At 39.9% G+C, this 27,129-nt stretch overlaps 1 protein-coding gene across 2 annotated transcripts in view; it reads right to left on the bottom strand.

Annotated features, from left to right (window-relative positions):
* The window catches only part of ulk2 (unc-51 like autophagy activating kinase 2), a 55,751-nt gene that overhangs the window by 26,916 nt on the left and 1,706 nt on the right, over positions 1–27,129 (bottom strand). For both annotated transcript variants that reach the window (XM_007906200.2, XM_007906201.2), the window contains exons 2-8: positions 22,351–22,443; positions 22,026–22,067; positions 8,367–8,399; positions 5,267–5,303; positions 3,493–3,666; positions 627–700; positions 221–322 (exon numbers count right to left, since the gene is read on the bottom strand). In XM_007906200.2, coding sequence (XP_007904391.1) covers positions 221–322; positions 627–700; positions 3,493–3,666; positions 5,267–5,303; positions 8,367–8,399; positions 22,026–22,067; positions 22,351–22,443 — 555 coding nt within the window. The remainder of the gene's footprint in view (positions 1–220; positions 323–626; positions 701–3,492; positions 3,667–5,266; positions 5,304–8,366; positions 8,400–22,025; positions 22,068–22,350; positions 22,444–27,129) is intronic.

The raw sequence follows: 27,129 nt of genomic DNA, 5'->3' as shown, positions 1-27,129 counted from the left end.
AATTTGACAACATAGTTAACTCCATCAGTTATGGTTACTGGTAAAAAAAATATTGTCTGCTTCTTTATCAAAGTAATAACTATTAAATTCAATAGATTGTTTTTCAAAATAGTACATAAATGCAAGTTTCTTTTAAAGAAATATTTACTAAAACACACAACTAGTTTATGATTGGTGAATCAGATATAATTTACAATGAGCATTTCTTCTCAAGTTCTACCTGGAAAGGAGGCTTGCCAACAAGGCACTGAAATATTACAGTGCCTATACTCCAAAGATCTGCCTTGGCATCGTAATGTTGTGACATGATGACCTCGGGTGCCTAACACAAAATAAAGACAGTTTCACATATCATGGCTTAAAAAAGGCATTAGAAAGTGCATCTCTTCTAACTTTCATTCTAAATTTTGAATTTATTAAGCTTAACTTGGAAAAAGCATACACATAATTAAAAAGGAAACAGTATACCATGGTGAAGTTAATAGGAATCAGTTCAGGAAACATATTTTCAGTGCTTCATATTGACCCAGAAATAGTCATGCCAGCCTTGCCTGGACTCAGTTATGCACACAAATAAATCCTATTATTGCATTAGAATTTTAGAAACTTGATGAAACGTCACTTACCATGTACATGGGGGACCCACACAAAGTGGCAGCCATCATGTTACTCTGCAAATACCGGGCAAAGCCAAAGTCCGCTGCAGGGGATATAAAAAATGCACTGTAGAATGACACTCAACAATATGACATGCATTTTTAGACCCCACCAATGTCATTAATGAGCAAATTCTGAAGAAGCATTGAGAACATTGCAAAGATTCTCACCAAAAGAGATTCGCGATTGAATAAAAGCACTGTCATAAAAGTGTGGTGTTTCAACTATTTGCAGTGCAATACAGGCTTCCTACAGTACCTAAAAGGGGTTTGGTTCAAGAAACTAGAATTAAGCTATGTATTTCCCATAAAACAGAAAAGTGACTAGAACCTTGTATTTTCCAGGTCACTTGCAATAGACACATTTCAAAATTTAATCACACATTTCTATTAATAAATTTGTTTTCCCAGCTGAAACTCCTTTACACCTCACAGGTAAATTGAGACCAATTAGATTTTCTCTTCCGAGGGCTTTTGCACTCATTATGGGCTTAAAAAAATAGTATCCAGTTAGACAAAATAATAAGTTAAAAGCTGATATCAATGGTAAGTGTCAATTTAATATAAGCTTAATTTAAGAAAGGTTTGCAGAAGCTAATCAATTTTTGAAACTGTTTTTTTTGCAATGTCAAGACCATAAATTGATAGTGGCAATTTAGATCACATCTCCATTTATGTCTAAGCACACTCACTTGCATCTTTCAACAAAATCTTAAACAAGCTAAGAATCTGTTTGAATCTAGAATGGGAGTTTGCAGGACTTCCCAGGAGAGAGTAGTACAGAAACAACACTGAACCAATTTTTCACTTACATGCTAAAGAAAGTTAAACGGTTCCATGTTAAATCTCTAAGCTGTCAAATCAAATCTCAATACATCCCTTTACATTATGAAATTTCTCCAAAAAAAGTTTCAAGACATTGCTCATCCAGAACAGGCAACCTCCTTTACCCCTCCAAAATACAACTATTGAAGTTTGGAAGTATCAACTGGTGTGTATCTGACCCAAATGGTCATTATTCAAGTGTGCGCCTGGACCGTGAAGTATTGATAGGCTCATGAATCATGCGGGAAGCACCAAAGAGAGGCCTAATACGAGAAGATTGGAATGAAGAGGAGCAGAGTAACCAATAAATTCAGTTACCAAGTGACACCTGGAACATTTCAACAAAAAAATCATTTTTAGAATTACACTAGGTCTTTTTTCAATCCTAAAAACTTTCATGCAAAATTATCATAGGAAAAAATATATTCAGGATAGCATTTTAAGTTCTGTTGGTGGAACTCATCTCTTTTTAGATCTGATCTTCAATACTTTTATTAGTTTCTCCATACCCTCTCTAATATTTTCCAAACTCTCCCAATCACAGCAGTGAGCAACATTCTCAAACCAAAATCATACCAACGTCTGTTTAGAGTACGAGTACTCTACAATTAATTGTGGAAGATCTTTACAACAAGAAGAAAATTACATTTGTAAAGCGCTTTTCACATCGGGAGAACGTCCCAAGGCACTGGACAGAGTTACGCACCCGAGCTGGGAGTCAGGGTCAGGAAGGGTGGAGGGCAGGGAGTGAAGTAGGGAGATCGAAAGCACGGTCGAAGAGGAGGGTCTTGAGATGGGTCTTGAAGGTGGCAGGGGAGGGGGCGAGGCAGAGGGACTGCAGGATAGAGTTCCAGAGGTTGGGGCAGAGTGGCGGAAGGCCTGCCCGCCAATAGTGGGGCGAGCGAGGCGGGGGACGTGAAGCGGGCCGGAGCCCACTGAGCGGAGGGAGCGAGTAGGATGGTAGGGGGTTAGGAGGTCGCAGAGGTTGGGGGGAGCAAGACCGTGCAGGGCTTTGAAGGTGAGGACCAGGATCTTGAACTGTATCCTCTGTGTGATGGGAAGCCAGTGGAGTTGGGCAAAAATGGGGGTGATAAGGTCGCGGAGCCTAGTACAGGAGAGGACATGGGCTGCAGAGTTCTGGATGATCTGCAGCCTGTGGAGGGAGGAGTTGGGGAGGCCGACAAGCAGTGAATTTGCATAGTTGAGCCTTGGCGTAATGAGGGTTTCAGCGGGCTGTGGTGAGACAGTATTGGAGCTAGGCGAAGTTGCGGAAGTGGGGGAAGGCAGAGCGGGTCATGATGTGGGGTAGAAAGGAGAGTTGAGGGTCAAACAAGACCCCAAAGTTCCGGACTGACTTAGCAAGGTGAAGTGTCCAACCATGGACGGTGATGCTGTCAGCACCTGACGTGAGGAGGCGCTGACATGAGTCAATCAGGAGAGCCTCGGACTTGTTGATGTTCAACTGAAGAAAGTTAGCTCTCATCCAGGACTTGATGTTAGACATTCAGTCAGGACAGCAGTGGCCCTGGAGTTGAGGGTGGAGGCAGAGAGATACAGTTGGGTGTCATCCGCATACATGTGGAAGTTGACCCCATGTCTGCGAATGATGTCACCAGAGGGAGATATAGATATTGAAGAGGAGGGAACCAAGGACAGAGCTCTAAGGAACGCCGCATAAGACGGTCCGGGGGCTAGAGGAGAACCCATTTGTGGAGATGAAGTGGAGACGGTGTGAGAGGTACGAACTGAACCAGTCAAGGATTGAGCTGGGAAGGTTGAGGTGAGAGGAGAGGCACAAGAGGAGGAATCTGTTACTGAATCACTTTTGGACAATTCTATTCAACTCTCAAAATATTAAGCGTAAATTAAGAAAAAATACATTTATGATTCTTAACCAACAATAAATAGCAACGTGTCAATGCAGAAGTACAGAAATGTCAGTGTATTTCCACAATTGATGAGCTGCACTAAGCTTGTTCTGTTATTGAGCAAAATAAATTTAAACATTTACCTATTTTGACTCGAATGCCATTCACGTTAGATTTTTTCCGGCTAATATTCGACAGGAGAATATTCTGTGGTTTCAGATCCCGATGAATGATTCCTTTGCTGTGAAGCACACGCATCGCAGCAGCGATCTGCTGGAGAAAGATTCTAATGGTGTCTTCACTAAGTGTCCCTTTGGCTACTCAAAAAGAATGGAAGTAGTTTAATATTAATCTGAGTTATGAGGAGGAAAAGATCACAAGAAAGGTTCAGATGTAATTTTAATGTCAGGGGCACTGAATGAATACAGTATTATTTGCATTACCTTAAGGAGTCATCTGGACTTCAGAATAACAAGACAAATCACTCTTTGCTGGGGATGGGGCGGGGGGGTGGTGACATGACAGCAAAAGTGAAGGCAGTATAGGAACCAAAGTATGTTTCTTACCCAGGTCAAACATGTGTTTTGCTCACTCTTAACCTTGTCCCATTGAATTATTCTCTTTAGAAACCCTCTAAAATACCACAATGCCTCCTTCTGCTGCCAAGTATCAAAAAGTTATTAACTTTTAAATGATTTGACATTAATGTCACATCATACTCAGCTGCACAAAGAGTGCTTGCAGCAGGGTGAGACTGATAATAATCAATCGTTTCGCCCCCTTCTCTTAGGAAAAACTCCTACAGATCTGAAAGCTGGATATTCTCAAGACTCATAACAACTACAAAATTATGATGGGGAGCACTCCATTGCTGCAGAAATAGCTCATAATATTTTTCATTCCATCTCCCCTAAATTGTATTATGTTGTTTACCTAACCACTACTGAACAACCAAGTGCTGTGTTCTGGTAATGATGCAAAGTAATCAAATCTTTTTTACGATTTGCAGCACAGAATTAAGGGTCAGTTATAATCTACAATGAACAAGATGCACACAGTAAAGGCAACACATGGCATTATTCAGGTCAAGATTTGGTGATGGGCATATTGTCCTCTTCATTTTAGTAGTTAATTATTTGGCATTGTAAATTTAAAAAAGTCATTTTTCCAGGTTGGTTAAAGCATAGAATACAATGACCATAGATCCAACCCAAAATGTAATGGAACATTATCAAACCTTCAGACTTAATAGGATTTGGCGGTCTCAATAAAACATTCTTTCACTCCAACCTCCTGGAGAGCAGAAAGGTTATGAAACTTTCACTAGAAACAGCACTGATGCAGCACATACAAACAACTTGCAGACTGCGCCGTCCTCAAAGGCTCACTAGGTAAAAATATTGCCTATATAAACAAAAGGCATACAAACCAAACGTTTTGTATGGTTTACTGCCAAACCATATTCTTCATGTTAAGTTTGGCTGCAAGCATTGGGCTATATCACTCCAGGGCACCGCAGCACAGAAAGACCTTGTCCTCACTCAGCAAGAGGATTTTCCAGCAACTCGTAATGCCACTCCCCTGCTCCCACTACTCCTGCACTCACCAGCAAACATTAGAATCACGGGAAATGAAGTTCTTCTGGACATGCATCAATGGATCAAGACGACATATTCCACGATTCGTTGCAGCCGGTATGTGTGGGAGTTATGGGAATAGGGGAGTGCTGTTACAATTCAGGAGATGATAAATACGACTAATGCAAAAAAATCTAAATGGTTTTAAATGGGAACCTGAATGGGACTCGGGTGCATGTAGGAGTTAAGCAATTATACAATTTATAACGGTAAGGCATCTGAGTTTTTCCTGCATTATCAAGCTAAAGGAGCCATATCAATACAATACATTTCAAGTTACCTTGTAGATAATCTGCCAGGTCACCCCCATTGCAATACTATAAAAGAATGTAAAAATAATCAGCTCAATACTTTTAGGAAACATTTTAAGACATCAATAATGTACATTTATTTTTGCAACTTATATAATAAATTAAACAGCCCATTTAATTTATTAATACACAACTGTATTAGGAAGAACATTGTTTGATGTGCAACTTTAATTATCCATGCTCTCACTAAGCACACAGCTGCAGTCGAAAGGGCATGTAGGCGGTCTGCTCCCTAAACCCTGCTAATTCCTCTGTGAATCCATCAACAGCAAACTGGGGTGCCTCTTCCTCCGATGTGCCAGACTTCTGGGATTGCAGGTGAGTATAGTGAAATTGTGGCAAAACTAGAAAATTAAATTGCATCTTCCTCATTTCACAATGCATTGGAGAAGTAGGTCAGCGCATGCATTGCTGTATTTGCTAACTATGGGCTATTCTCAATCATCAGCATTTGCGCTGGCTGTGTAGTATATATACACAAGAAGTATGTTAATTGGCCTTGAACTCCTACAGCAGGACACATTAATATGCAAGTGTTGGTTAGTTACCTACTAACTAACCTTCCATAGTCCATGAAATTGGATAATTTGGATTTAAAATATCCAATTAGATAAGCAAACTCAAAGTGTACATGATCTCATCCAACTGCTTTCTCACAGTCTGAGCCAATGTAACAATGCCATTATTCAGTGAAAGTTGATTTTTTCTAAATTTAGGCTTTACTGAATTTCTTGATCATTTAAAGGGCAAAGTTATGGCACTTTAATGGTACTGTACATTAAAAGACAGATGAGAAAATTATGCAAATCGAGATTGATCAAGGGATAGTTTCAGTTACAGAGGTAAAGACCTCTAAACACTTTCTAAAGCACTTTTTTTAGCTCCTCTAATCATCTGGCTGTTAAATGCCTGCTACCAGATGGTAGAAGGTTTAATTCTCAAAATGGCAGTAGTTGATTGAATTCAATAACCTTGGGCTAGTATATGCTGTGTACATGTGCTCACGTGAGGAGGGGAATGAGAAGAGGGGAGAAGAGTAACAGAGGAAGGGAAAATAATAAACAATGGGTGCTTTCTCTTACCATTTCCTGCTGGAAAGTGCGTACAGTTATCTTAGGATGAGGCTCAAAGGTAGTGCCCCAAGTTGCAATGACATACAAAGAAAGGTCATTGTAGGGTGCCAGAGGGTTACTGGGCCTGTGTGAACTGTACGCTTGCAAATGTCAAGCTTTTAGCAAAGATTGTGTGTGTGTGTGGGGGGGGGGGGGGGGGGGGAAAGAGAGTGCAAAAAGAGAGAAAGGGGAGAAAATTTGAACCAAATTCCCTAAAATAGACTGCCTTGCCCCTAAACATTTTTAAAAAAAACAAGGGTTCAGGTAACTGCTGCTGCAGTTTATGAAGTCATCTAAAATGTTTATAGACATGTAACAATGTTGAAGCATTTTACAAACTATCATAAAATTTGCTATTCAATTAAAGGAAGGTGAAATCTCCTAATGCCTAACCTCATCCCACTATCCTTTGCGTAGTTAGCACCAGCTACCTGGGATCCCAAAACATCTTACTTGACACGATCTGATTTTGTATCATGAAACTTTTTTTCAAAATTGCATATGTACATTTTAATTAAAATACAAAGGTTTTATTGAATTGTTAGACGAAAGACTGAAAAGGCTTACTTGCCTTACAGCTGGTCTCAAAAGGATACACAATTTATCTTGGTGCTGCACGCTCCTGAATTTAATGAATGCTCACGGACAATACAAAATTACATTTATAAAGCACCTTTCACATCGGAGGTGGTGTGGGATCAGGGAGGGTGGAGGGTAGAAGAGTGGCCGAGGGCACGATCGAAGAGGTGGGTCTTGAGGCATGCCTTGAAAGAGGCAAGAGAGAGCGCGAGGCAAAGGGAATGTGGGATTGAGTTCCAGAGGGTGGAGGCAGAGAGGCTGAAGGCCCAACCACTGATGGTAAAGCGGCGGCTAGATTGATAAGGGATTAGCAGGTTGGAGAGGGCAAGGCCATGGAGGGCCTGGAAGGTGAGGACGAGAATTTTGAACTCGATCTTCTGAGGGATGAGGAGCCAGTGGAGCTGGGTGAGGTGGGTGTGGTGTAGGAGAGGACACGAGCTGCAGAGTTCTAGATGATCTGCAGCTTATGGAGGGAAGAGTAGGGAAGGTCGACAAGCAGGGCATTGGCATAGTCAAACCTGATTGTAATGAAGACACGTATGAGGGTTTCAGCGGCTTGAGGGATGAGGCAGTGGCTCAGACAGGCAATGTTGCAGAGGTGGGGGAAAGCAGAATGGATCATGGCACAGATGTGGGGGAGAAAGGACAATTGAGGGTCGAACAAGACGCCTAGCTTCCTGACTGGCTTGGTGAGTGTGCATCCACGGATCCTGATACTGCTAGTGCTTGAGGTTCGGAGGTGCTGGCGCGAGCTAATCAGGAGAGCCTTGGTTTTGCTGACGTTGAACTGTAGAAAGTTAGCTCTCATCCAGGACTTGATGACTGACAGACAGTCTGTCAGGACATCAGTGGTCCTGGGGTAGAGAGTGGAGGCAAAGAGATAGAAATGGGTGTCATCCGTGTACATGTGGAAGTTGACCCCATGTCTGCGGATGATGTCACTAAGAGGGAGCACGTATAGGTTGAAGAGGAAAGGACCGAGAACACAGCCCTGAGAAACACTGCACGAGATGGTACGAGGGCTGGAGGAAAAGCTGTTTGTGAAGACAAAGTGGAGCCGGTGTGAGAGGAGGGGAGATGGGTTCGAAGGTGTGGAGGAGGAATGGGTAGGGGCCAGAATGTGAGGGAAAGATAGGGAGGGGGTGGCAGTTGGGAGGGTGGAGGCAGCTGAATGGATCCCCTCGATTTTGATCTTGAGGAAATCCATTATCTCCTCGCAGTTGGAGGAGAGGATGCACCAAATATAACTCCAGATTTCCAGAGTTGAATTATTTTTGCTAGACTCAATAATTAATGTGCACCTTCTGTTAATGCACTACTTTGCTCCTACAAATATGACAATATCTGAATGCAGAAAACAAAAATCATTGAGACTTACTTCCATCACCAAGTGGACTGAGTTTGGTGTCTCCTAAAATCACAAATTCAGAGAAAGTAGTTAGAATATTAACTTTTTTATTTATTGCAATTAAAAGTACAACCATCATTTGTACAGATTATTGGAGCCTAATTAAGTAAGCTTCAGTGTCGAGCTTGGACAGATATTAAACATCCTGTAGTTCAGTCTATCATGGAAAAAATAGTCAATTTTCTTGCAAAAAGATTCTACATGGCTGGACTTGAAACATTAACCAAGCTCCTCAAATGCTTTATTTTTTAATTAAGACTATACTGCACAGTTTCCATCAGACTATCAACAATACACCAATGAGCATGGTTCACACCAATGATTCACACCCTCCAATTTTCACAGTTGTTTGTTCACCACAAGGAAGCAGCTGGCACTGGCTGCAGCTGAGCTTTGGCAAGGGAAGAAGAGGGGTGGGAAGAGATCTCATGAGGTATCTCTTATATATAGAGTAGAAGCTCAAATGGGTCATAATAATAATTCTTGCATTTGATATAGAATCTTGCAAATAGGATATTTGCTCTTAGCTGGGGAACAAAATGTGATAGAAAAGACCTACAGTGCTTTTTTTGAGGGGGGGGGGAAGAGAAACAAGCATTTACAATCAAAATACATAAATCAAAAAGCAAACCATATATAAAAATAATATCTGAATATAATGCATGGGAACAGTATCAGAAACTACGAGAATTGGGAAAGCCACTGAGCTCAGAAAGTCTTTTTTTGCTGACCATGTATAATTTTCCCCGACTATGGGCTTAGTCTAACTCCAGAAAAGTTATAATAATAAATAATCCTTGCATTTGATAGTGCCTTATCACATCGTTGAGACGTCTCAAAGCACGTCACAGAATATACTGTAAAGTGTAGTGACTGAATATTTTAGTGGGTGAAACAAAAGTTGTGCAAAGGTCCTCCTTGTTTCCCAAGTTTATGGAGCAAAAGTTCCACATAAAGTTCTTTCTAATTTCTTTTAAACTTACAACTTCTGACCCGGTGTTTTGGATTGTATGAGATATTTCCATTATCTGTAACCAGCTTTACAACATTCCAGACTCACTCCAGATAGCTACCAGCAGTTGTCTTTTCAAAAACAGTAGTTGATTGATATTATTAATGGCTTTTAGCAAGAAGTATGTTCCACATAAATGACAATCTTTGAAAAGCTTGTCTCACATGAAGATTGTTAATAGTGTACTTTTGTCCTCCGTTTCTGCAATCACAGTTCAAATTGAAGCAGCTTGCTTACGTGAGTATTATCCACGTCTCTCAGCATTTTAAAGAGCTGCATCATTTCAATCACTGCATTTTCAATAAAAGCTAGTTCAGTTCTGAGAATTTCACCTTGTAACTTGAAGCCCTGAGACCCACACAGTCACTTTGCTCAGAATCCTCTCTGAATACATTAGCATCAATTCTGGAGACGTCTGTGGCCTCGAACTAGACCTAACTGAAAGGTGGTGTGAAAAAGACTCTGAAACATTGCTGGTAGGCGTAATTATAAAATAGCAAAATAAGCTTAAAAACCTTTTTTGCCAAATGAATAAAATAGTACTGACTGACAAAATATGGTATGTTCTATTGTACTAGCAACTATACAACGCTATCCTATGATTTGATGAGTTTTCCAGTTTTCCCCACTCCAATTCCACAAGTTAGTATTTATTAAGTGACCAAGTGAGGTTGGAAAACTATGAACATGTAAAGTTTACTTAACATTTTATTTCGGGCCACTGTGTTACTGGTACGGACATTAAGATAATACTATCTCTATTAGCTTAGAAAGTAATTTAAATGTTAGTGTACGTGCTCGTGACACAGTGACCCGAAATAAAATGTTAAACAAACTTTACATGTTCATAGTTTTCCAACCTCACTTAGTCAATACTAACCCGTGGAATTGGAGTGGGAAAACTGGATACTGTAAAAGCCACAAAATAACTGTTGTACATCTCATTAATACACGATTCAGGAGACAGAGATTAATATTGTAATAATAATAATAATAATCCTTGCATTTGATATAGCGCTTTTCACGTCGGGAGGACGTCCCAAAGCGCTTCACAGAATATACTGTAAAGTGAATTGACTGTATATTTGTGGGCGAACGCGGCAGCCAATTGCGCACAGCAATGTCCCACAAACAGTCGTGGATTGAAAATGACCAATTTATTATTGTTTTTGGTTTTGGAGGGATTATTATTAGGCTCTGTGTGGAGTAAGGAAACTTGCCCAAGGTTTCGCCCTCTGCCTGGAATTGAACTCAGGTCTCTCGCTTGCAAAGCGAGTGCTCTAACCACTGAGCTACAGGACTCCACACATTGTACAATGAAGGCTACATAAAGTAGATGAACATTAAAAACTCTGAAGCATTTAGCAACACACATCTTGAAAAGTTAAATTTTTTGTGAATGCAAATCAATTTTCAAGATTGTATTTCAGACTTGCTGTGGATTAATGAAAGTTCCTTCTTGTATATTATAATGATCCTTGTATTTGATATAGTGTCTTATCACATCTTCGAGACGTCTCCAAGCACTTCTCAGAATATACTCTAAAGTGAATTTACTATTTTTTTTGTGGGCAAAAAGGAACTCAACAACAAATTACGACCAAAGTAGGAACTAAGTTAAAACATAAGATAGTGTCCAGGACTAGCAAGAATGTACTTCTAGAAAACTAAGCATCATATTTGCCGACAACACTGCAAAACCTGGTTATATTTACATTTTTGCCCACTAAGCAGGAGCACATTCTTTCCAAATCACAAGCACGGTTGTGTTTGCAGTAGAAGTTCACACTGAAAACTGGGCAAAGTTTCAAAAACAGCAGCTGACGAGACCCTATAAATATCACAACTAGCATGCATACTGATTAATCAGATGTCAAAATCTATAGAGCTTATTCCCTATTCACAGAACAGCCCTACCTACACCATCTTTGTGCTGCTCAACATCAAGTGCACCTACCTATACCACCAGTATACAACCCTACATAAAGTATACCTGCACAATCCATAGGTTACTCTTATTTCAGAGTCTCTAAAATTGATTCTAATTCAGACAAGTCCATAATAATAATGTGTGTAAGGAGCAAAGAAAAAAAAAATCAACTAACCAAATATTTCCTTAAACTCTGGGGTAGTTGCTACAGCACATTAATACATTAATATTGTACATTAAACCACAAACTGAAAAATACGGCATAACTTTGAACAGAATAATTAATTTAAGATGCAAAAAAAATTAACAGCAACAACTTGCATTTATATAGCGCCTTTCACACGGGGTAGGATCTCGGAGAGCTTCACAGTGGCGGAGTCTGACAACAAGCCAGGGGGAGAGGAAGGCAACCGTGAGTAAGATCAAAAAGGAAGGTCTTTAGGGTGGAATTTGAAGGTGAGGAGGGAGGGAGCAAAGTGCAGGGATTGAGGGAGTGAGTTCCAGAGTTTCGGGGCGTAGTGGCTGAAGAATGGCCACCGAAGTGGAACAGAAGGCACAAGGGACAAACAGGAGGCCAGAGCCAGCCGAGCAGAGGCAGCGCAGGTGGTGGAGTGGGGCTAAGCAAGTCGGATAGGTAGGGAGGACAGAGGGCATGAAGGGATTTGAAAACGAGTGAGAGGATCTTGAAATCAAGAGTTGGCTTCAGTCTCATTTGTGTGTTGCAACTGATTCACCTTGGAGGTTGTGCAGAAACAGACATTCATAAATAGAAGAATGGGAACAATTTTAAACATCTTGGACTTTTTCAAAATTTGCCCTTAGGTCATATTAATATTAAAATTAAACTATGTAAGTTAGACATTAACATTTTATTCCACTAGATTTTTCAAAGAATGTTTTAACCTGGATTCTGTACTAGGCTGAGAGGATGCACAAACAACCATGTCTTTGCCAATGCCATCTGAGTCACCTGCCTGTAGGTTAGTAAAAGCACCCCAACCTTCTCCAAAACAGCTCATATGCTCCAAATGCACATATACCCACTTTGTAAATATTACCTCCCCATTACATGCCAAGCCCAAGCCAAGGGCAATCTATCTACTTCATTGAATGAATTTAATATATAGAAATTAATGTTTCTATGTGGTCATGAATGCAGAATTGAAGATAGATAATTGCTCACTGAAATCAGCTGCTAAAAACAACCAACCCTAAGCAAATAATTTTAAAAAAATAAGCAAATGAAGAGCGAGTTAATACAAAAGATATTACTGACCGAACAATTTGTTCCTATCCTTTAATTTAAAGCAACAGCTTTGGTATGACCTCTTCACTGCTAGTCTGACCACACGACTGATTGCTGGTCGGATCTTAATTTTGTAAACATTAAAGGGGTAAAATTCCTGGGTTTAGATTTACTGTATTAACATAGCATTAGGCAAATTCTTAAATATTGCACATCCATAATTTTGAAGCTAATATTCTCCAAGTTCTTTCAGTAAGCAGGAATCCGGTTGTTAGTCCAGGGATAATACCCCTAAAAATACCCAATAATAATTTGATCACTCAATCCTCAATAGTGGGACACCACTATGCGCAATTGGCTGCCACAAGTATTTTCACTTTACAGTATAGTTTGTGAAGCACTTTGAGACGTCCAACAATTTGCACAATTTTGAATTTGCGCATTCTGAAATACATTAATATATTATATCTAGACCACGGTGAAATTTCTACCCATGTATCGATAGTGTCTGGAGAGTTTGCAGTTCATTTCCATGATACGTCTGATACGATTGGTCAATTGGCCACATGCCAGTGAGGACACGTCCGATTTGGGTGAAGTTAGAAGCGAAGCTTGAGCTCTTGGTGAAGAGTCTCCTCTTTATGTTGAGTCCGTTTATAGGAATAGTGCAGTTTATCAAATAATTTTTTGCTGTAAATTGAGTATTCAATTAACAGAATTGTATATACCTTCAGTAAAGTTTGGATTCCTATCTGCCACATTCAAAGTGGCAACAAATGCTCAGTTACAACACTTTACAGTGTATCCTGTGAAGCATTTGAGACTTCTCAACATCATGTCTTGAGAGAAAGTATGTTACTGTACTTGGAACACAATGGTAATAATCAGAGAATTCATTTTCTAAAAGATAAGTCTTGTATGCAATTTGTGCTTCTTGTTGCCGTTGTCATGCAGTACTCAGTGCCTTGGGACATCCTCCCGACGTGAAAGGCACTAGACAAATGTAATTTGTAGTTGAGAAGTACTAACTTTTAGCCAACTGGACACAGAATTCTTTTTGGAACTAGCTCTACACAACAACTAAAAAAAGAAATTATCAGACTTGGCCATAAATTAAATGAGGATACTCTTGAAGCATGACTTACATTTCCACTTCCTAACTCACATGACCATCATGACTGAGCTATAAAATTATCTTCACAACAATAGCATGCTTCACACTACACATATGGCGTTCACAGCATTAATTTATAGGTCCCGAATGTCACTCTTGAACTATTTGCCAATCCTACTGCGTATTATGAAACCTCCTCCCGCTTGGCCTGCCAATGAAAAAGCTCACTTCTTTTCCCCTCATGCTCCCATCTGGTTTCATTACAGATTTAGCTTCTGATGCATTCCCTTTATTCTCAGCTTTCCAGTTATGCTTTGCCTGCACTTTCACCTGTTCGCATGGCGTTCAATCAATATCAACAACATGTCCCAAAAGCAACAGTCATGATAAACGAGAGAACAAATTCTGCTTTAACAAGAGATCAGAGCAATCATTTTTAAAAGAAAATATTAAAACACAGAGTCCAACATATGAACAGCTGCAAAGAATAAGCCAACCATGCCAAATTTCACATCGCCAACTCATACCTGTGGTGGCAAGCATGCTAAAACGATAGCTTATTTATCATTTACCACTGTTACAGGGCACATTTCTTTACAAGAACCCTGGCTGATTTTTCACTTCCCTAGCTAGGGCAATTGTAGGACTACAAACTGCCCCCCTAACTCAGCACAGGAAGGGAATAGATCCTGTGACTTGCCAGTCTAGTAATGTACCTAGTATAGCTTATGCAGCATAGAAATCAACCTCACCCAATATCCCCATGTACAAATCAGTGGCTCAGCCCCCTAAAAAGTTAACAAATTCTGGAACCTGATTGATTGTCACTTGCCTAACCTGGAATCCTTTAAACACCCTGTCTATTTTCTGCAATTTTACTCGTTTGCATGTATAGATAATAATCTTTGCATTTGATATAGAACATTAACATGTCATTGAGACGTTTCAAAGCGCTTCACAACGTATACTGTAAAGTGGATTGACTGAGTATTTTGTGGGCACAAAGTTAAATAAAGAGAAATGTGAAGTGTTTCAATTTGGTAAGATAAATAAAGAAGCTGTTTATGCCCTTAGATGGCAAGAACATAAGAAGATCATGGAGATTTGGAGATTCAGATTAACAAGTCTCCAAAAACAGCAACAGAGGTGGTTAAAGGCCATAAATAGTGAACAGAGTCCTGGGCTTCAACTCCAGAAGAATAGAATCCCAAAACAAGGAAGTTATGGTTAATTTGTATAAAACCTTGGTTAGACCACATTTGAAATAACGTGCACAGTTTTGATCATCACACCACAAGATGGATATTTGAGCACTAGGCAAACACCAGCCTGTTTCAAACTGCGCAGCCACTGGGAATATTAGCAAGCTTTCTGTTGCTTGTGGAGCTAGAACTACTTTACCTGCCATGCAATTCTGCAGTCCTGCCAAGGTCAGAAACCAGACTACCAAGACCGCTGTAGAGAAGTAACTGGACTCTGAAATTCTATGGGTAGAAGTATCATCTTCAAGTTAACTTAGGCACAAAGAGACTCTCTCCAAAAGACCCCCCCCCACTCCCCAACCCCTACTTACCTCACCCATCGGAGGACAATTACTAATAAAGTTATCAGACACCTATCTGGATAACTGACTGAGCATCAGAGAGGGCTGGCTTAGTTTGAGTTTAAATATTTGAATTCAGTCTGGAAGCTGAACCCGCATCATCTATTCCTAGGAAAGCACAATTCTGGTGAGCCTGCAGTGACATTTGGCTAATAAAGTTTCATGTAAAAAATGGATTATTCTACCATAGCTATTAAATCCTTACCTTTTGATCTTTCTTCCCCTTTAAATACAATCAAGCCCCTTATGTTAACAGAGGTCTAAAAGGCCCATATCCCTTAATATCCTGACCTAACAAATTATCCACCTCAGGCTTGAAGATGTGAATGGATCCAGCTTCCACAGCCTTTTGGGGGAAAGAGTTCCAGATTTTCACTACCCTGTGGGTGAAAATCTGCCTCTTAATTTCACTCCTATATGGCCTAGCTCTAAGATTAAGAATATGTCCCCTTGTTCTGGATTCCCCAAACAGAGAGAATAGTTTCTCTGTATCTGCCCTATTGAATACCTTTATTATTTTACAATAAATAAATAATCCTTGATATAGCACTTTTCACGTCTTCTAGACATCTAAAGCACTTCACACTATATACTAAAGTGAATTGACGGTATATCTATGGGCGAAAGTGGCAGCCAATTGCGCACAGCAGTGTCCCACAAACAGTCATGGATTGAAGCGATCAATTTATTATTGTGTTTTTTTTTCTTGAGGGATAATTATCAGGAGTGTGGAGTAAGGAAACTTGCCAAAGGTTTCGATCTGCTGGTAATCAAACCCAGGTCTCTCGCTTGCGAGGCAAGTGCTCTAAACACTGAGCTCAGGACTCCATTTTACCCTGAAACAAAGAAAAACTTCCTGGTATCTATTCTGGAATTGCCATTTACAACTCTTTAACAATATGTCCTCTTATTCTATTGTCTTGGTGCATCGTAAAGTTTACTTCTTGAACAATCCCACTTAAAATGTTGTATGGGGTCTCCGTGTCGTGCAGCATTCCTCAGGGCTCTGTGCTTGGTACCTTCATCTTCAATATCTATATGCTCCCTCTTGGTGACATCATCCGCAGACATGGGGTCAACTTCCACATGCATGTGGATGATACCCAATTGCACCTCTCTGCCTCCACCGTTGACTCCAGGACCACTATTGTCCTGATAGAATGTCTGTCAGACATCAAGTCCTGGATGAGAGCTAACTTTCTTCATTGAACATCAACAAGACCGAGGCCCTCCTGATTGGTCCCGTCAGCACCTCCACACCTCAGGCGCTGACAGCATCACCATCCATGGATGCACACTTGACATTACTAAGCCAGTCCGAAACCTTGCCGTTTTGTCAACTATTCTTTCTACCCCACATCGGTGCTATGACCCACTTCTGCCTTCCCCCACCTCCGCAACCCTTGTACACGCATTCATAACATTCAGTTTTGACTATGCAAACTGCTTGTGCGAACTCTGCAACCTGTGTCATCTCCCGCATCAGGCTCCGTGACCCTATCACCATCACCCGATTCCACTGGCTTCCCATCACACAGAGGATACAGTTCAAGATCCTGGTCCTCACCTTCAAAGCCCTCCATGGCCTTGCTCCCCCCTATCTCTTCGACCTCCTAACCCCCTACCACCCTGCCCGCTCCCTCCAGTCAGCGGGCTCCCGCCTGCTTCACATTCCCTGCCATGCCCATTTGCGGACAGGCCATCTGCCACTCTGCCCCACCCTCTGAAACGCCATCCTGCAGTCCTTCCAGCTCGCCCCCCTCCCTTGTCTCCTTCAAGACCCATCTCAAGACCCTCCTCTTCGACCGGGTTTTCAATCATCCTGCTTCCCCCCTGCCCTCCACGCTCCCCAATTCCGAGCCCCAGCTCGGGTCCGAAACACTGATTGTTCAGCACCTTGGGACATCCTCCCGATGTGAAAGGCGCAATATAAATGTAATTTTGTTGTTGTCTCTTCTGAGTCATCTTTTCTCCTCAAGACCTGAAGAGGCCAAACTCATAGCTCATCATACTTCTACAACTGATGATTATCCTCAGTGCTCCCCTCCGCACTGCCTCGAGAGCCTAGACACCATCCTTATGCCACAGTAACCAGAACTGTGTGCAACAATAAATATGCCACAGCATTATTGGAAGTGAAACACAAAGCTGTAATTCCATTAAGGCATTCAAACTACTGTATATTCAATGTGCGACATGTAATTCTGGATTATTGCCTTGAAGGTTTATTCCCATTCAACATGTCTAAAATCATTTACTCCTCCATTCATGGCTGAAAGGCACGCAACAACTTGCTTTTCGCCCTTCATCATGCTCCTCTGCTTCTGACTTACTACTCCAAGTCAACAATCTTGCACAGCACATTTCCTCAGCAGTTTCTCTTGCTGTTTTTCAGATTACAGATTTTTAAATCTTTCAGATTACTTTTTACAGGTACTCCCACCTGAAATCGGGAGTTCACCAATGTGTGAAATCATGAGAATTAAACATGTAAACTAGTTTTCCTCAGTTGAACACAGTCAAAATACTAGTTGCAATGTAAAATGAATGAACTCTCAAATTCTTTCTCCTGCTGAATCCATTCAAAATACCAAACAATATTTACCACGGACCCCATGCCCAGTCATTACAGAAAGTTCAACATTGTATATAAACAAGATTTTGTTAAAGACTGTGTAATAAAAGAGCTTTCAATTAGGGTTGTATTTTTCACACCAGCTTCTTTATTGCTACCACAACAACGGTGAAAAAAGTGACACAAAGTACACTACAAATTGACCCTTCCTTCAAATACTTTAAAAAGGAGTCCATAAGAATCAATTAGTTTGCTGCATTCGAGCCATTTTAAATAATAATAATCTAGGTAAACAGAGGTGTGTGGAGTAAGGAAACTTGCCCAACGTTTCTCTCTGTTGGGAATTGAACCCAGAGTCCCCTTGCTTGTGAGGCGAGTACTCCAATCACTAAGCTATAGGTTTCCATGTACTAGTCTCTTGTATGAATGAATAGCAGCGATTGTCACTTTCTGACACCCAAGCACATCCAAATGTAGTTATTAATCATCCCCCACCTCATGCGACATCCAGCTTAAAACCTACCTCAAGGATATAGCTTCCTCCTCCAACCCCTCCCTCTCCCCCCTTAACTCCCACACCCTAGCTTCGGTGCCCAGCTGGTACTTTTTGTTTTTAAAAATCTTCCCATACTATTGCACCAAAATGTTATAGGGTCTTGTTACCCATTGTTTGTTTTGTGACTTCTGGTATTTCCCAACTCTAAATATCAGATTCAATGCAGAGAACAAACAATGCTGCTGAATACCACGGCAGCAATTTTGCACTGGCCAGCATCCAGCATGAACTCTGACCTATGTAAACAAGAATTATAACTACAGATTAGTTTGCCAGCTGAACTGAAGGTTAACATATCCACACATTGCAGAGTCCTGTAGCTCAGTGGTTAAAGCACTTGCCTCGCAAGCGAGAGACCTGGGCTTGATTCCCGGCAGGGCGAAACGTTGGGCAAGTTTTCTTACTCCATACGCCTCTGTTTACCAGCAGAAAGGGGGGAACCCGGTTGTTAATTAATTGGCGGATCACTTTTCCAAGGGTAATAATTCCTTAAAAAAATGGTCACTCAATCAATGACTGTTTGTGGGACACTGCTGTGCGCAATTGGCTGCCACATTTCTCCCACAAAATATGCAGTTAAATCACTTAAGAGTATATTCTGTGAAGCACTTTGAGACGGCTCGAAGATGTGATAAGGTGCTATATCAAACGCACTGATTATTATTATTTTATCTTCAGAAATGTATTTCTTTTCTTCAAAATAGTTTTCTATAGGAAGGAAAGAGAAGGTAGAGGAAAGGCCGCAGTGTGTTTTTTTAGCCATTCCCTACCTCCACATAACTGCCTTCTTTCTACACCTTGTTGTTCCTTCCTTCTACACCTGTAATGCCAGGACTCTTCCACAACTACTAAAATAACCTGTACGCATGGCCTCTCAATAACAAGCGCTGTTCCTTCCCATTTTTAAGTAGCTCGCTCTGCCAGATAAGAGCACTCTGTTACTAACAAAAAGCACCATCTGAACAATACAGCAGATAATTAGTAAATGTCAATTTGAGAGTAGTTGGAAGGCCAGTGCTTTTATCACCCAAAAAAAAAGCTCACAAAGGTAATCCTTCCAATTTAAAAAACGCAAATGTATCCAAAGAATCTTCATCACCAACAGCAATTTAGTACTTTTTAACAGCAATTTTTCAGCTTTTATTATGGTAAATAACGTGTATAACCAGCACGGCTGCTTGTTAAATCTGGATTAGGTTTGTCTGCCACTTAATAATCCTTGAATTTGATATAGCGCTTTTCACGTCGGGAGGACGTCCCAAAGCGCTTCACAGAACACACTGCAAAGTGAATTGACTGTATATTTGTGGGCGAACGCGGCAGCCAATTGCGTACAGCAATGTCCCACAAACAGTCATGGATTGAAAATGAACAATTTATTATTTTTTTTTTGGAGGGATTATTATTATTAGGCGTGTGGATTAAGGAAACTTGCCCAAGGTTTCGCCCTGACCTGCCTGGAACTGAACTCAAGTCTCTCACTTGCAAAGCGAGTGCTCTAACCACTGAGCTACAGGACTCCACTTGCCAGCAACATCACCAAAGATGCAAGGGGTAAAACAGACACCTCGGTCTGAAGCAGGTGCCTAATCTCCTATGATTTTCAAGGTCATTCAGTGTCATAATAAAGGGTATTTGTTCTAGTTGTTGTTGCTGTGTAAAGTTGGTTCAGCTCCATTTTAAATTCTGTATTTAAGCAACGTGTCCATTGCTCCAGGCCTTGTGTAATGGTTGCTTCCTTCAAAGTATTTTCTCACAAACCAATATTTTTTCAAGTACTGATTAAGTAATTTTTTCCAAGAATGTTTTTCTGCAACTTCAATGCTAAGATGCAGATGTTTAAAGTGTCCCTCGTGCTGTTCTGCATGAAGGAAACGATATAAATGCAAGTTGATGTCACTGTTGTTGAATATATATTTTCCACGCTTGCACTTCTCACTACACAAAAAACTAACATAACCTCGCAAGGCAAAAAAACACAATTCTAATGACATCATACTGGAGGTTTAATTAATACCTAGAGGATTATACCCTTTCCGCCCTTAATTAAATGCTAAATTTCTCAAGTCATTTTATACTCATGAATCTGTTAAGTTTCTGAAACAGTGGGCCCCACTCTGCTTTTGATACTGCAGTGTTACTCAGACAGGATGGATCACTTGGCTGGATATCCAGCCCAAGATTAAATGCATTTCTGGTTTCATTGTAAGAAATGCAAGTCAAACAGTGCTCCACAGGCAGCTGGCATTTTATTTTGCTGCATTGATGATCAAAATAATAGTAACACAAGTTGAGCAGTCCAAACCCAGTTCCCATGACCACATATGCTGACAAACGCACTCAGATATGCCAGACTGAAATTTTATAGCCGATACTCTGAGACTGAACAAACCTTGGCGGAATGAATAGAAGGGCGTATTACTCAGCACCTGGCCATGTTCTACCCAAGACATACTCATTATTGACACTGGATAATATAAATGAAGTTTCATTCCATGCACTGACAGTCCACAGTTGGATGAGTGCAAATTTTGACAAAAAAAGACATTTTTTAAAAAAATTGCAATTGCTAGGTACATGAAAAATTCTGTCCATACTTTATGATGAGTTATAAAGTTAACGTTCACAGAGGTTCTTTATCACAGCACACCAGCATTTCAAACTGATGATATTTCGTCATTACCAAACATGCTTGCATAAAGCAGAATTAGCTGAAGTAGCAACTATATTCATTTACAGAAGGAAGTGTTCAGAAAATAATAATCCTTGAATTTTTAAATGGTGCACTTCAAGTCCCCTTATCACATCTTTGAGACGTCTAAAGCGCTTCACACAATAAGAATATACTGTAGTGAATTGACACTATATTTGTAGGTGAAACGCGGCAGCCAATTGCGCACAGCCATGTTTCACCAACAGTCGTGGAACGAGTAACCAATTTTTTTTTGTTTGTATTTTTCTTGAGGGATTATTATCAGGTGTATGGATTAAGAAAAGTTTCCCAAGGTTTCGCCCTGCCGGGAATCGAACCCAGGTCTCTCGTTTGCAAGGCGAGTGCTCTAACCACTGAGTTATAGGACTCCAATCTATATTTACATAAGGGATCTCAAAGAAGAAAAAGATATTATTACAAATCAAAATAAGTGAAATGACACAGAACATAAACTGCCCTCAGAAGAGGTTCAAAAAAATCTTTTATTTGAAACTGTTAAGAAGTTAAATAATCCTTCATTTGGGCAATCTAAATGGCAAAATTTACAAATGAGCTTTATGTTGTACATCAAACATTTCAACGTCAAAATGAAAAAGATTTTCTTTGCTTCAGTGATCAAAGTTACATCATATAAACTATTAATAGACGAAGGAATCATGTGCAAAACTGCTGACTTAAATACTTGGTATTTTCCAGCCACTTCACAGCCAAACAGGTTAGAAAAAAAAGGAACCCCACATCAAACACAAAGCATATTTTTCTGCTGGTGGTTTGGCTTCAAATAATGTGTCTGACAGTTTTCCTAGTATGCGTACTGGGTGGTAGAAAGGTTACGTATTCTAAAAGTGATTCAGAAAGTGACTAAAAACCAATGACTTACCTGAACATCATAAAGAGCTACAATATTCTCATGTTGGAGTTCCTAAAATGAAAAACAGAATAAGAATTAAAGACTGAAAACCAATTGAAGTGCTGCCATTAGTTAGTCTTTCTCTTACTGCCACTGAAAAAATGAAAGACTTTCATTGATGATTTTTTTCAACATTGTAGTGTTCCCAAGAAAGATAATTTATTTTTTCACTGTGACCTGGTAACAGATTGTGTTTAATAAGATTGAGGACAGCATCTAGCAACCAAACATTGTGAAGCATCTGCGACTATAGTGGTTACTAAATATTCAAGCACATGCACAAAAACAACTGTACCTTTAATATCTTGATTTCTTTCCCGAGAAGGATTTGTGATTTTGATAGATTCTTCTTGTTTATGCATTTTACAGCCACTTCCCAATCTGGTTTCTGGAGAAGGAGAAACAAGGACATTTATACTGCAGATGAAAGATCATATTTAAAGCTACAATTTTTATTGGATCACAAAAGCAGCAATATCGGTGTATCAACATAATATATATACACATCATACATAAATAATGGCTAACACAAGCTCAACTGCATTCACTCAAAAACATGCAACAGTCATACTCTTGAGCTGTGGAAGTATTTACTGAACACACTGGGCAAATTCTTAAATAGAGTCTTTGTTTTGAATCTGGTTCTCTAAGTTTAAGAACTTCAGGAAATAGTGAAAAAGCTGAGAATTAATTCAACAATTTATCAAATTCTGGATTCTCTGAAATTCTACGAAAATAAGAGCAAATGTAGACCTAGGTATTTCTCCATTAACTGGAAGAAAACATTACAGTGTTGAGGACTGAATATTTTTACAACAAAGCAATTGTGTAAATCAAGATTGTTATTTTCTCCCCAATAAAATGATGCATCAACCACTGAAGTGGTGCAGTTTGTAATTTAAAATTAGAAATTAAGTTAACATATCTGTGGGGAAGAGACCTGCATATGTTTTATGATGAAATACTAGTGTGTGCTAAAAGTTAAAGAATAGATCTCACAGCCCACTGATTGAGCAGAACTTGATAAGTGTGAAATTGAAAGTTACTTAATGGTATGGACATGTCATTTAATATGACCCAACTATATGATGCAGCAATAAACGAAGAATACAATGTTGGACCATATTGTAAAATCAATTTAAGGTCAAATCCACAGAGGTTATGTTGAAGCAGTATGGTGCACTGGACATAATAATGTGTACACTTCCCAGTCACTCTCAGAGGAACATTTCACCCACAAAATATGCAGCCAATCCACTTTACAGTATATTCTGTGAAGCGCTATGAGACATTTCAAAGACATGATAAGACGATATATCACATGCAAGAAACATCCAGGTGTTTCGACAAGCATGCAGAGGACAGCAATATGACTGTTCCCCAGTATTTCCATATACCAGCTAAGACAAACTAGATAAAATACAGCTTCAAAAGAATCTTGCTAGCAAAGACTTTACAAAAGGTATACACAATGTTTAATGGAGTAGAGAAAGTAAACCCAGAGAGAAATTTCTCCAGTTACATCAGGTCAGTGCCCTCCATATTGTCAGGGTTTTTCCGAAAGAAATTGTCAGCAGCACTCTACTGCTGGTTATGTGAATATATTGTGCAATTTTACAACATTTTAACACATGTCTAAAACATGTCATTTAGGGTTGTAAGAAGAGCAGCTGCAACCTCCAATAAAATATATGATTAGACCCGTGTTTCCTAGCATATTGATTAGGAAGGGAAAGTTTAGGCCAGATACTACATTTTTTTTAAACACAGAGTAATCGACAGCTGGAATGGTTTTTCAGAAAAGCTAGTTGAGGCAGAACACTGGTTGAAAAACTCTTTCCTTTTTTTAAAAAAACACACACTCCTTCCTGGAAGTTCTTTCCTAGAACTTAGTTCAGCACTTTCCCCAACAAAAGGTTCTCCTCAGACTCACCATTTCAATTAAAAACTTAGAAAGACATCTTTCTGAAGGCTGCTGGTTTAATAGCACAAAAACAACTCCTCCCATCATTAGTCATTAAAACAACACTGTCAAAGGCAGTAAAAGAATACATTATACAGAAATTTAGACAGGCCAAATTTAAATGTAATAATAATAATCTGTGTTTGGTATAGCATCTTTCACGTCAGGATGACGTCTCAAAAACACTTCACAGAATTCACTGTAAAGAGGAGTGGCCATATATTTTGTGGGCAAAATGTAAAAGACAAAGCAATAATTTCCCAGAAAAACACAGGTCTAAATACAGTGCGATGTGTATTGTAGGCTGCAGCTCCTCTTTTTACGTTAAACAGTATGTTTTGGACACAGGTTCAATATATAAGAATTGCACATAACAACAATAAAACCAGAAGTGAAGTACAACAGGCAATTTATTTTTGAAAAGCTGAAAACATATATGGTGAGTTTGTGAGCAACGTACGGGCCAGAGATTATGAGTTGTATGAACAAAAGTAAACTACAGTACATTTTTCAGGTCAAAGAAAACAAAAAGAAACAATAAAGTATCAGAATATCCACTACAAAATTCACTCTATAGCTTAACGAATGGACAAATGATAGATTGACTACATTATCATCTGGTGTGGAGGCCTGATAAAATAAAATTCCTCTTCTCCAACGAACTTTCTAACCAATGTAAGATTTTCCTATATCACTAAGAGGTTATTCCAAAGGTGTACAACATCAGTCGAGGTTAACTTCTCTTTTCTCTAACCCCCAACTTTTACTTTTCTTTCTTAATGCTATGCATACAGGACGTGGAGCAGACCGGAGCCTCCGCTCAGCAGGCCTCCGCCTGCTGCATGTCCCGCACTCGGCCCGCCCCACGATTGGTGGGAGAGCCTTCAGCCACTCTGCCCCCAACGTCTGGAATTCCATCCTCCAGTCACTTCGCCTCACCCCTTCCTTAGCCTCCTTCAAGTCCCTCCTCTTCGACCATGCCATCGGTCACCTCCCTTCCCCTCCCCTTCCCCCACTGACCCTAGCTCGGGTCTGAAATGCTGTACGCTGTCCAGCGTCTTGGGACATCCTCTCAACGTGAAAGACGCTATACAAATGTAATCTTGTTGTTGTTGGGCCTTCAGCCTCCCTAACCCTACCTTTTGGAACTCCATTCCACAGTCCCTTCGCCTTGCTCCGTCAAGACACGTCCCAACCTCCTCTTCGACCACGACTTCAGGCACCCTCCACCCCACCCCCCTGATCCCAACCCCTGTTCGGGTCCAAATCCCTGACTATCCAGCACCTTGGGGCGTCCTCCCAACCTGAAAGACACTATACAAATATAATTTGTTGTTTGTTGTTGTTGATATAGGTAGGTACGTTCTCCGCAACCCTCCCTCCTGGGGGTGTAATATCAACGTTATCGCGTACGGTACATTTTCTGCACATGAGGTACAGTACTATGCAGTAATGTATATGGAAAGAATGGGCTACCATAGTTTTAATATGCATGGGTTAAACATGGTACATAAACCTTGCCTTAACGTCACCAGCCAGTACAGTACTTGTGTATTTGTTATGTGATAGTCATAAAATCTGACTTGTACACAACTTTACAATGTCATATGTGATATGACTTATGCAGGTTTGCCATAACTCATAGTTTGCATAAGTCATATTAAATGTTATGGTACCAACTGATAAGACGTTTACAAGTTTTTTGTATATCTGTATAGAATACAGGTTCTAACATACATTGGCATCATTAAAACAAGGTTTTGTGTAATGATGCAGTTAACCTTTGTATATTTATGGTAGAAATCCAGTACTGAAGAGCAGTGGCCAGGTACACATATTGCATTCTTTTGATGTAATTTGGCAAAATATTAGCATCTTTAAAACTGATCTACTTTAGAAAAGCACATCACTTGAAGGAAAATCAAAATGATTTACTGCATTTTCAAACTGAGTGTAAAGAAACATCTCATCTTAGAATTGAATTGAAATTGATATTTTCCCAAAACAAATCTGTCTTCCCCATCTGAAATCTCACTCCCATCAGACCTTTTACACAGTATTCAATGGATATTTTTTCTTGGGAATGGTTACAAGTCAATCAACTAGTAGCATCTAAATAGCATTTATGATCAGTATTCCAAAAAGACACTGTTGCCTTGGGTGACCAAAATAGCAGTTAAATTACTTATTACTTCTGACCCAGTTTTTACACCACCTGCATAAATCAATATTTCTCCCACGCATATCCTAAAGCAGAGCTCAGCTTATTCCTAACACAAATCCTTTTCAGAACAGTTGAGTTACACAAGCAAATTAATTTTGAGCAGAAATGTCTTTCTTTTTTAAAAAGTAAAGTATGAATCCTTATATTTTACTCCCAAGATAAACACCATCTGTGGGTAAGATCTCTGCCAATACCATTCTAATCCTTCATTAGTTGTCACATGACAGCAACCGTGAATGATTCCTCTCTCACACTTTCCTCCCATAGAGAGCAGCATCTTGCTTCTGTTTGCTGCCTTTCCACCACAACACAACTGAGATCATAGTTGAATGGAAAGTGTTGAACCTGTATTTTTAGTGCTCCAATGAGCTTATGATTGCTTGGGGAGAGATTTCGAACAAACAACTATGATTTATGCTTCCAAAATCTCCTTCACCTCCACTGCACTTGTATTGTGGTTTCATCCTGCTGGATCCACTGCACCCTTCAACCTTTAGAGGTTGAAAGAATTATTGCAGTATAGTGTCTAAACGTATCGTTAGTGGTGGGAGGAAAGATACAGCTTCTTCCTAGAGTTGGGCAAAGCCAGGCAGGTTTGACATAATCAGGAGCATTGTTACTTGAGACCTCGCAGTGAGGACTTGTCCTCAACCTGGTGCGATTTCAGCTGTTGGCAGTACACCATGGTACTGTACTGCAAGTTAATATTATTGAAAATTCTGAGCAAAGTTTTACATTTATTGTCAGATTATTGTTATTGTGTTAAAAAATTGCTACGTTGCTCCTGATTTTACAACCAGCATTATTGCAATGCATCGACAAAGAAATGTATCTAAAAAGCTTTTCAAAATAGGAAATTCATTGCTATTAACAAACGCACAAACATA

Source organism: Callorhinchus milii, unplaced genomic scaffold (genome assembly GCF_018977255.1).
Source record: "Callorhinchus milii isolate IMCB2004 unplaced genomic scaffold, IMCB_Cmil_1.0 Scaffold10, whole genome shotgun sequence".
Classification (NCBI taxonomy): domain Eukaryota; kingdom Metazoa; phylum Chordata; class Chondrichthyes; order Chimaeriformes; family Callorhinchidae; genus Callorhinchus; species Callorhinchus milii.
Note: the sequence above shows the minus strand (reverse complement) of the source record. Positions and strands in the feature narration are given on the sequence as shown.